This window comes from Mytilus trossulus, chromosome 6 (genome assembly GCF_036588685.1).
Source record: "Mytilus trossulus isolate FHL-02 chromosome 6, PNRI_Mtr1.1.1.hap1, whole genome shotgun sequence".
Taxonomy (NCBI): domain Eukaryota; kingdom Metazoa; phylum Mollusca; class Bivalvia; order Mytilida; family Mytilidae; genus Mytilus; species Mytilus trossulus.
The window spans coordinates 3,507,491-3,519,832 of NC_086378.1; the positions used below are offsets into that span (position 1 = coordinate 3,507,491).

Genomic DNA, 12,342 nt, shown 5'->3' on the forward strand with positions numbered 1-12,342 from the left:
CTCCGTTATTTTACGTCAATTTAATAGTGCGTTTATATATTGGAACGGCAAATAATGCCATCACCTAGAGCGCTTCGATCCAAAATAATTGCCGTATTTGTCCTATTAGAATCGAAATAATTCATGGGGGCTTGAATATATCTAGATTTTACCACGGGTTGTCCCTTTATGCCGATATTTTACCCCTCGCTATCGCTCAGGGTAAAATATTTGTCATAAAGGGCCAACCCGTGGTAAAATCACGATATATTCAAGCCCCCATGAATTATTTCTTAATTAAATTTAGATAATTATAGACCAATTACCCTACTAAATGTAGATACCAAAATTATAGCATACTCTCTTGCACAAAGACTGAAGCCAATATTGCATAAAATCATTCATAGTGATCAAAACGGTTATGTAAAAAACAGATATATAGGATTTAATATTAGACAAATCCAGGATATTATAGATTATTCGGAAAAATTCAATGTAGATGGAGCTATCTTATTTTTAGACTTCACAAAGGCATTTGACTCGCTAGAATGGGAATTTATGTACTGTTCTTTAAAGAAATTTGGCTTCCAGGAATCTCTTTTGAGGTGGATCAATACTTTATACACAGATATAAAGGGTTGCATATTAAATAATGGCTGGATTTCAAGACCCTTCAACATTGAGCGCGGTATCCGTCAAGGGTGTCCCGCGAGTTCTATAATTTTCGTAATTGCTGTTGAAATTTTAGCTAGTAGATTAAGACAAAATAAAAATTTTAAAGGCTTTCAAATTAAACTAGATAATAAAACCCATACATTAAAATTAAGCCAGCTTGCAGACGACACCACTTTATTTTTAAATTCAAAACAAGAAGTGTCATTAACTCTGAATATTATAGAAATTTTTGGATCACTTTCAGGCCTAAAGCTTAACCGAAATAAAACAGAAGGAATATGGCTCGGCAATTTAAAAACCTGCAAAGATAAAGTTGAAAACATTAATTTTACACAAAAACCTATAAAAGTTTTAGGAATATACTTTGGACTTAATCAAAATGAGTGTAAAAAATTAAACTTGCAACGACAATACGAAAAATCTGAAAAAATAATTAAAGATTGGAATAAAAGAAATTTAACTATGTTAGGTAAGATAACTCTTGTTAAATCATTAATCTTACCGAATATTACTTATGTTGCATCTGTAACCGAAATTGATAACGAATACCTAGCAAAATTTATAAAATAATATACAGTTTTATATGGAATAATAAATCTGAAAAGGTTAAAAGGGATATAATAAATAAAAATTAACATGCTGGCGGGCTTAAAATGATAAACATAGATAAATATCTAGAAGCGATAAATATTAGTTGGGTAAAAAAACTCATCGACAACGAAGATCTATCACCCAATTGGAAAGTATTACCAAGATTTTATTTTGATAAATTTGGACAAGAATTCCTTATATTTAAAATGAATTTCAACAATATTAATTTGGTCTATAAACTGAAAGAACTAATTCCACAATTTTACTTAAGAATAATCAAATCATGGATAAATACAAAATCTGAAAAGGAATTGGATCATCTATCATATAAACAAATAAGACAGCAGCTTATATGGGGCAATATAAATATCAAATTAAACGGTAAATGTCTCATCTTCAAAAACTGGATAAACAGCAAAATTCTTTTTTTAAATGACATTATTGATAATAAAGGAAAATTTAATCAAAACATGATCTTAGATAAACTTTCCTGTCATGCTAACTGGTTTTCAGAATATTCTAAATTAATGAAAGCAATACCAAAACAGTGGTTACAAGAGCTAACTAAAGAAGAATCATTAAAAACCAAAGTTGCCACTGACTCCGAATATAAATTTAAAGATAAAAAAGGAAAAATGGTATCACTTAAAAACATTTCCTCCAAAGACATTTACATCTCCCTCTTAAATAGATATTATGAAAAACCAATAGGATTTCAAAAATGGGACAACATATTTATCTTGGAAAACAACACAAACAAAAGACAACAAATGCTAAATTATATCTTTTATTATATACAAGATAATAAATTCAAAATGTTAAGATGGAAATTTCTGCACTACATTTTACCAACCAAACAATTACTTTTCTCTTGGAAAATAACTAAAACTCCGCTATGTAATATTTGTGATGTCATCGAAGATTATGAGCACTACTTTTTAACATGCAAATTTCTGAAATCATTTTGGGATAAAATAAAACTTTTACTTGATAAACCTAAAATAGGACATCACATCATATCAATTAAATCACTTTTGTACGGATACAAAATAAACGATACAAGTTACTACAGTATTAATGATTTAATTACAATTATTATTTTTACTGTATACAAAGGATACTATACATCCGAACAAAAAACAAAACAAATTAATATGTTTGAAATTTTCAAAAAAGAATTTCTTCAATATCACGAAATATTGATAAATAAAGAAGGCAAATATGAAAAATTCCATAATCTGGTTGCAGAAAAAATTAAATTAATTTCATAAATTAGAATTTATTATACATCTTGTTATCATAAATCTATTCAGTTACATACATGTCATTATTACTATATATACATATTGTGCACTAACAAGTACTAACTTATCAATAAAATGTTATATACTAACGTTAACGAGGCCGGGATAAGGTACCGGTACTTCATGTATCTCTAACAAATGTAAAATTCAAATAAAATATTTTAGCAAAGTTACGGGCGGCAAGTTGATTCAAGATTATAAGACAGATAAGATATATAAGAAACATATTATAAAAAATAAGTTTTGTATCACATAGAAAACACAAATTGCAAGCTCTCAAGATTCAACAATGAAAACATTCACATAAGCATATACATCAACTATAAAACAAAACAAAAACAATGTATGCAAATTTAGTAACAAAACAAGATGGCATTTATATTTTGTAAAAATAATGTCTTCTTATTAAAAATCAACTCATTAAAAATTAGCTGGTATATGTATATATTTAAAAATGATAAAAGGTAAATAAATCTTAATATTTAAATATTTGTTGTATTTTATGATAATACATAGATTGTAGCATATATAAAGGTTATGACTGAACACGAATGCAGCACCTTCAATTTTAGACAAACAAACATCTGAAAACGACGTGTTATGGCATATTTGATAGACTTATCATATGTAAGCTTAACAATGAGCGTCTCTAATGACTAAAATCAGTTCAAATCTTTATACTAAGGCTTTTCTTCCTCATGCATAGATTACCTTAGCTGGATTTGCCAAAGCTTTTAGGAATTTTGGTCCTCAATGCTCTTCAACTTCGTACTTAATTTGGCCTTTTTAAATTTTTGGGATTCGAGCGTCACTGATGAGTCTTTTGTAGTCGAAACGCGTGTCTGGCGTATAAACAAAATTTAGTCCTGGTATCTATGATGAGTTTATTTACATATAGTAATTGAACCGACGGAAAATGTTTGAAAAACGTCAAAAATCTTGCATATATTAGGACAAATCTAACCCTTATCGGACCTTCTCCTTTTCAAAACGGATTGAAATTTGTTTCCTTTGTGCAGTTTTTCGACAGTGAGTTTCATTATATGAGGGCAGCATGTCGAAAAGATTTTTTTTTTCAAAATTAGTTCGAATTGATGGAATTTCCAGTAAATGAACATATCTAAAATTATATTTTGTGTTTGATTTTAAAGTGACAAGATACATTTTGTTCGTATGTTGTACTTTTTCACCACGGACATAGGTTAGTTGAGCGTTGGATGCCCGCAAACAAGGTATAACCCGCACATTATGTATATGCCTGTCCCAAGTCAGGAGTCTGTACTTGAATGGTTGTGTTTTTTGCTGAATACCATATTTGTGTTTCGTTTATTGTTTTTAGTATATACACCAGGGCATTGGTTAGAAGTGTTTTATATTTTATATCTTTCATTGCGGTATATATAGGTTTTGTTTCTTGTAAAACTTGACAACGAGGGTCAGTTGAAAACAAAACTATACGATAAAAGAGATGAATTCAGTTTCTCAATTGTAAACTTTCCATTTTTATGTAGCAACATACAAACAGCGCCTGCATATGGAGTATATCTCACAATTGATATGCCATGTTTGGGCTTGTATTTTCCATCATTATTTCCTTGATATAGGGTTGCTGATCACAAGCAAGCTATTAAACCAAGAGTTAAAAAAGGTGAAATTTAAATAATTTCTTCGTAAATTTAAGGGAAGCCATCACGAGTTGGTTGACCGAGTTGGAAATAACATGAGCAAATCGATGGGTGCCACATGTAGGGCAGGGTATGCTTACCCTTCAGAAGCAGCTGAGATAGCCACTAGTTTTTGGTGGTGTTCGTGTTGCTAGTCCTTAGTGGTTTATGTTATGTTTTGCGTATTATTGTTTGTCTGTTTGTCTTTTTCTTGTTACGCCTTGGCGTTGTCAGTTCATTTTCGATCTATGAGTTTGAATGTCCCTCTGGTATCTCCCCCTTTCTTTTTTCTCATTGACAATACATAATAATGTGTAGCATTGGTATCCCAACCGGATATAGGTACCTCGAAGCAAAGAAATAATAAAAGCAAAAAGTACCAATTCTAATCCCCGTACAGTAAGTGACTTTTCGCCGCTTGACATTGTACAATGTATGTTTAAACAATAGCCCAAAATACTGTTGTTCTAGCTTAAATATGATATGCCTTTGTTCTAGAAAACGTCTAGATTTTGACAATTGGAAGAGAAATCCAATCAAAGGTCATTTTCAGCCCTAAATAGTTGCAACACCATTATCAGTATCTCAACATTTTTACTTTTTAGCAAAACATAGAATACTATGTAAATTAGAATTAAGAATTTAACCTTACCTCACTTCACATTTGTTTTTCCAACGCTTTAGAGATACCTATATCCGATGGTGATGATAACAGAGAATCACATTCATTGTACTTTGAATAATTATACATAAGCATGACCCATGTCGGTGTATGCAATATTCAACTACTGTGGATATATTAATATTCGTTGGATACTAAATTTCGTGGATTACGTTGGTACAGAGGAACCAAGAATTTAAATGTTCAACAAATTACAAATTGTCTAAAGAAACATATGCAGACTTTGTCAAACCAACAAAATTAAATATAAACGAAAATGCAAGTTTTCCTCTATCCACGAAGATAAATTAATCCACAGCAGTGAATTCTAATATATGATTTGTATGATACGTGAGATGCATAAATTACACAAAAGTTGTAAAACGGGAAATTTAAGTATTTACCTACAAAGGAATCAACATGAATCAATATGGCAAATCTGTAACTTAAATCGGCGGCCGCTTCCTCCGATTTGAAATTTGTTGAAACAGTTGTCAAGTGTAAGCAATTCTAGTTTTGCTATAGTTGAAAGATCACAAGTTCCATGATCCCTCAGGATTCTATACAGTTCTTTCTTTTTTTCAATGCTAAGTTTTATTAGCCGTGGATCATCACTGCATTCATGTATGAACCTATCTTGGGTCATACCAATGAAAGAGTCAGCCAAATATCCAAGTTCAGTCAAAATATCCTTTTTCTTTAAGGCAGAATGAACTGTTGAATCAAATTTCGAATCGAGCTTGTACAGCATTTCAGAAGTAATAAGTTGAAAATTCCATTTAAGAAATTGATTGTTCTTTGCACTTTTAGTCGAAAAGGCCAAAACGAACACTAACTGCACATCATTATCGAACATCCGAACAAACTCTTCTTTCTTAAGAGTCATCAATTTTTCTCTGACGAAGTGTCGATATACCGAAGTTGCTGTCTTCGACTCAACAACATTTTCCCAGAATAATTCAATATGTCGCTTGTGTCCGCGCATGAAATCATGCCACAATAATTCAGCACTGTTTCGTATTTGAGCACACGCATCTCGTGTATGGTAGTCCAAACCTTTCTTCACTTGAAACAAATAAGAAACTCGTTTTTCGCTGTCATGTACAAGTAAGTCAAACAATTCAACCTTGTTCGGCTCAATTCGGTCACCCGGAAGGACGAAGTAACCATCAGGTGCACTTGCAAAAAGATATAATTCATTATATTCGTTTTCATTCAAATTTGAAAACGATTTCAAGAAATTGAATATATCAGTGTCTTTTAAGGACGGTTCAATGTCATTTATTTTTGAAAGTAACTCTGTCGTGACGACTGCATTTTCAACTAAATAATGAGTTTCATTTTTTGACAACATTGCTATTTTTGTCAGCAATCCTTTTGTATCCGTCGATTTCTTTTCAAAGATGTCTAATAACTTTAATCGAATCTTATTTCTCTTTTTTTCATTTGTTCTTCCTTTAGAGACCAGCGATATTGTCCCATCAGAAGATTGTGTCAGAATAGACTGGTCTAAAGAATTTGATGGACCTGGTGTCGAATCATTATAAGAAACTTTCCCTGACTTAGTGCATAGCTTTGATGCCATGGGAAAAAGACAGCTGTGCTTTGTGAAAAGCGCGTTTCCAGTGTCATCCAATAAATCAAACTTGTCTGTTAATATTTCAAATATTTCCTTAAGTTTGTCATCTGGAAATGTTTTGTCTACCCCAAGAACTGTTTTTATCGTAGAATTAGATTCAACGATCTCCGTTGTTTTGGAATGCCATGGGTATTTAATAATGTTCGTAATAGCTTCTTGTTTCAGCAACAAATTTGACAAAAAACTAAAGTTTCTGTCAAGGACTTGATAAAGGCTCGATGAGAAAACATACCATGTTTGTTCAACTTTAAAATAAGTTCCCTCTGGCTGTTTTACGCATCCATGAATATATTTTTGTAGCGGCATCCTTTCTGGTCTTCCAGGACGAGAGTAAACTAGTTGTATTTTGTTTTGCTTCAGGTATCGTTCCAATTCTTTAGAAGTTGGATTTTCAGAAGTTGGATTTTCAGAAGTTGGATACCATTTATCGAGAGCGTTGACTACTTCCACTAATGATGGGCTACTCGACCAACAACCGAGCTCAAAATCGTTTTTTCCATACAACTTTATATCTGATGACCTGGACCAGTCTTGAGAATATCTATGTCCTAGATAAAAATCGAATAAGTTGCCTTTTCCAGTCAACATGTCAATTGCTTTGTTTGTTAATGATTCTTCTAGTTCTGATGATGTATGTCTGTCTGTGACACGTTGTATGTAGTCTAACGCATCTATGGCGTCAGCCGGAAAATCACAAGCGTCATCATATATAATTGTTGAAAATAATTTAAGGATTTTACCAATCTGTTCGTATGACAAATGTTTTTGTATTCTCACAAAATATTTACCCACTGTCATCTGAATGTCTTTTCCCTCATTTCCTTGAACAATTGTGTCTAATTTACAATTCTTGTGTATGTATCCGGACATATATGAAATATAGGCATTCATATATGTAGTTCGGTGGGTAAAAATATCAGTTGTGTGTTTAAATGTAATGTTATTAGAAACATTTGGACCTGCAATATTTAGAAATGAGATTTCTTTTATATTGCGACCATCTATGAAATGTTTAGCTGCTTTTGTCCTCAATACTGAGTCTGTTAGATGAATAATACTTTTGTAGGCATGACCTTGACAAACAAAGAAAACCTCTGGTCTTTTATCTAGATTACTGCTCTCTTTTATGCGAAAGTATACTAAGAGATTTCCACTTGTTCTGTAGCCAGGAAAGTCTCCGCCACTTCCACCCCTAAGGTGTTGTTTTAATTGGGAAGCAACGAAATTTCTTTTCTCCTTTGATGTCCACACAAAATGCATGCATGAAAAGGGGCCATATCTGATCTCTTCTATTTGCTCGTAGACTAATATACTTTTCTTATACTCTAAGGCTTCCATTTCCTTTTTTAAATTTTTACGAAACACATCCAAATCACTGACATCACTACAATCTGGGAATCTGCTTTCTTCCAGCTTGTATATTGACCAGAAGCAACTCGCAGCCTTTTTTTTTTCGTTTTTTTTTTCTCCTTCTTCTCCTTCTTCTTCTTTTTCTTTTTCTTTTTCTTTTTCTTTTTCTTTTTCTTTTTCTTTTTCTTCTTCTTCTTCTTCTTCTTTTTCTTTTTCTTCTTCTTCTTCTTCTTCTTCTTCTTCTTCTTCTTCTTCTTCTTCTTCTTCTTCTTCTTCTTCTTCTTCTTCTTCTTCTTCTTCTTCTTCTTCTTCTTCTTCTTCTTCTTCTTCTTCTTCTTCTTCTTCTTCTTCTTCTTCTTCTTCTTCTTCTTCTTCTTCTTCTTCTTCTATTCTTTCTTCTTTTTCTTCTTCTTCTTGTACCTCCTTTTCAGCAGTTGAAACAGTGTGTTTACTTTTTTTACGTTTTGACTGCGAAGGTTTGAAAAACTCTCCCTCTCCTTCTCCTTCTTCTTCTTCTTCTTCTTCTTCTTCTTCTTCTTCTTCTTCTTCTTCTTCTTTTTCTTCTTCTTCTTCTACCTCCTTTTCAGCAGTTGAAACATTGTGTTTACTTTTTTTACGTTTTGACTGCGAAGGTTTGAAAAACTCAGGAATGCAACGCCCTGAAATAAAAAAAAAAGTAAAACTCTTGCTTAATTGGAACCAAATTTCGATGAAATAATAACATGTTAACAAAGCAAAATACCCAAATCAGTTGGGTTTTATTCGGGGATATTTGATTTCGTGGATTTGCCAGTCTATGCATACAAAGCCTATACAAAATTTGTTATTCGTTGAACGTTAAAATTCGTGGTTCACCTAAACCCACGAAACCCACGAAATTGGTATCCAACGAATGATAATGAATAATCTCACCATAGATACGAGGACTAAATTTAGTAGGAGAAGAGGAGAGGTGTTTTTGATTATCTTAAAGCACAAATTGTCACATATATTATTTACAAGATACACATTTTTCAGAAAAAGAAGAAATATCAATTAAAAATACAAGATACATAGGATAAAAAAAGAAGATCAAGGAAATCTGTTAGGAATTGATATTGAAATTGAAGGAAAAAGAATAACTTTGATAAGCTTATATGGTCCAAATAAAGATTCACCTGAACTTTATTCTAGAGTAAGTGTTGAACAACCAATCAGTTTAAATAACTGGAGATTACAATTAAGTCGAAAACCAAAATATTGATACTTATAATTACCAAAATGTAAATAACCCAAAAGCCAAAGAGTGAGAGAAAGTTTTAAATATAATAGAAAATTATGATTTAACAGATCCCTATAGGGAATTGTACCCTGAACTAAAAAAAATTACATGGAGAAAAAATAATCCCATTAAACAAGCAAGATTGGCAAGATGAACATGATATACACATTCTCAACCGTTATAGATCCGATCACTCCCCAATAATGTTACATTTAAAGATGAATAACTTTATAATTGGTAAAGGTCTATGGAAATTTAACAATTCACTTTATGACATTGAAAATTCAGCTGCTGTTAAAGAGACTATAAATAAAGTTAAAGAACAATATGTATCACTAGTATACAACAGAGAAACATTCGAAAAGATAAATGACTTAGAAATTCAATTTGCTATAAACGATCAACTCTTTCTAGAAACTTTATTGACAGAAATTAGAGGAAAATCAATTTCATATGCTTCTTTTAGGAAGAAACAAAAAGATAAAAAAGAAATAATACCATCAGAAGATATTAAAAAACTAGAAGAACAAATATTGACAGAAGAAATATTTATCAACTGAAACAAAGAAAACTGATCTAAAAGTAATAAGACAAGAAAAGATGAAGGGGTCCTACATCAGATCCAAAATTCAATAGATAGAAGAAGGGAAAAAACCTTCAAACTTTTTTCTAAATTTAGAAAGTAAACATTTTATTAATAAAACTATTCCAAAATTAGTCAATGAAAAAGGGGACACTATCAGTGAGCAAGATAAAATATTAAAAGAAGCAAACAATTATTACAAAAGGCTATATACTAAAACATAAAGTTTGAATAATGTTAACCTAAATAATGAAATCCCTGATACTGATATTAAAAAAATAAATAATACCATTAAAGAAGCTTTGGAGGGTGAGATTACTTATGGTGAATTGACAACTGCTTTGCGAATAATGAAAAAAGAAAAAAGCCCTGGGTCAGAAGGTTTCACAAATGAATTTTTCAAGTTTTTCTTAATAGATATAGGAAAATTTGTATATCGGTCTATAATTTATGGTTACGAAAAGGGGGAATTATCAGTTACTCAAACACAAGGTATTATAACCTGTAAACCAAAGGGAGATAAATCTAGACAGTTCATAAAAAATTGGCGACCAATAAGTTTACTAAATACCACATATGAATTAGCATCAAACTGCATAGCTGAGCGTATACAATTAGTTCTACCTCAAATTATTCACAGTGATCAGACCGGTTTTATTCCGGGTAGATTTATAGGGGAGAACACTCGTCTTATTTACGATATATTTTTTCATACAGAACTAATAGTACTGCAACCAGAGGTCATTTTTTAAAACTTTAATGGTCCGGAAGAACACACACCTAAATTATATATCGATGGAAAGAGGAAAATGTGTACAATAAGAAAAGTTGGGTCGTAAAAATCCAGAGTGGTCACAATTTTGTGAAATTGAGGTCAAAGGTCAGAGCTAAAATTATCAATATTTCAACTACAAGGACAAAAAGGAGAAATATTCTGATATTTATTCAATAGAATGCTACAAAAACAATTCGATCATAAGCATATGCCATAAACGATGTTAAAACGACAAATTTGACTACTTATATGAATAGCTGCCATTACAAAAGGGCGTTAATTTGGAACCTTCTGATTTTTTTCCATTTAAGACATGGCAAAAGAAGAAGTGGCCTTGTCCTTTTCACATCCATAAACTTTCATATTGTTATAGTGTTTCACTAAAGTATATTACAGAATTATTTTCTAAACTATTAAGCACCAGTTTATCAAATTATTTCAATATTTGTTCTATCGTTGAAAAACACAAAATTCAAGCGCTGCAAAAGGGTTTTTAATTTTGCATCTTAAAGGTTGTGTGTTTTGTAAAAATTAGTATCTACTTATAGATAAATACATATTGTGTTTTTGCAAAGTCAAAACAGATCAGTTATAACACAAAATATACTAAAGTCACCCGAGGCGAATGCGAGGTTTATAAAAAAAATTAGTGTAAAACAAAATCAGTTTGGTGCATGAACATTTTTAGTGGGATAATCCTGGTAAAATAAGTGAACTCATTAATTTTTTAAGGGGAGGATGAAAAATCATACAAGGCAATGCCAATTTTCTGATGTTGTAATTCAAAATCAGTCATGATCCTCATATAACTTTTAAAAGCGACACACAATAGCTCAAGTATTCATTAAACATATTAAATAGGGACATGAATAAATCTCTTAGTCAGCATATGCGGATTCAGTACGCGTATAAGCATTACAAGACACTTCCATTTTCTTAAGAACAAGTTCGGCGCAGGACATGCAGATTTTGTTCAAAGCAAACACAGTTTTTGAGTACAAATGCTATCTGGAGCGTACATACCGTCAGGATTATGTCAAACTTGTCAGATATAGTCTAACTTTTGCATAGGAAACACAAACGCAATGTGAGTATAAAGTTTCGATCAATATTCGTGACCCATATTCCCATATGCATATGCATGATATATCTGCACTGCCAATCCCAAATATAATTGGGCATATGTTGCTACAGAAACGATTGATTTTATAATAGCCATACATTTTCGAATTTTTGTTATCTTTAGGGACATATACGGTTCAGAAGCGCCTTTGTGTTATTTTTCATCAATTAACTAACAAATGAACTTTTGAGCATAGGCTCCGTGTTGAAATCCGGACTTTGACCTATATTGGTTTAACTTTTATAAATTGTGACTTGGATGGTGTGTTGTATCATTGGCACTCATACCACATCTTTCTATATATATTATGAAGCTATGCGGGCATCATTTCTATAGAAATACCAAAACGAAGACATAGCTCATAAGAGCACTGGTGGCAGGGTGAAGTAGTTGTTCTTCTTTTAATGTATCCTTGATATTTTCAGAAACACCTTGGTGTAATTTTGAAAGTCTCAACATAGACTTTGATTTTCCTGCAGCAGATATGGTATCCCCTATATTGAGTTCAGAGCTAAACTCTATATTTCATATCCCTTGGTCTCATTGTGTCTGAATTGTAAGGTGTCACAATATCTAGTTAGTTCTGGAGTTTGGCAGTTTGGCAAGCATCATATGCAATCTTGGGTAAAAGTGATTGGTATATGTATTAGGTCGTGCTCCATGAGAAAGGCTTTTTCTTATGGAAAAACAAATCACATTACTAACAATTGTTATTAATGAACTGACAGCAAGTTCAA

The 12,342-nt window shown here is 31.7% G+C and overlaps 1 protein-coding gene across 3 annotated transcripts in view; it reads right to left on the reverse strand.

Annotated features, from left to right (window-relative positions):
* Positions 1 to 2,014: 2,014 nt before the first annotated feature.
* LOC134720609 (uncharacterized) overlaps positions 2,015 to 12,342 on the reverse strand; it is a 391,376-nt gene continuing 381,048 nt past the window's right edge. For all 3 annotated transcript variants that reach the window (XM_063582964.1, XM_063582963.1, XM_063582965.1), the window contains one exon: positions 2,015 to 8,522. In XM_063582964.1, coding sequence (XP_063439034.1) covers positions 5,290 to 8,522 — 3,233 coding nt within the window. In that variant the 3' untranslated portion in view covers positions 2,015 to 5,289. The remainder of the gene's footprint in view (positions 8,523 to 12,342) is intronic.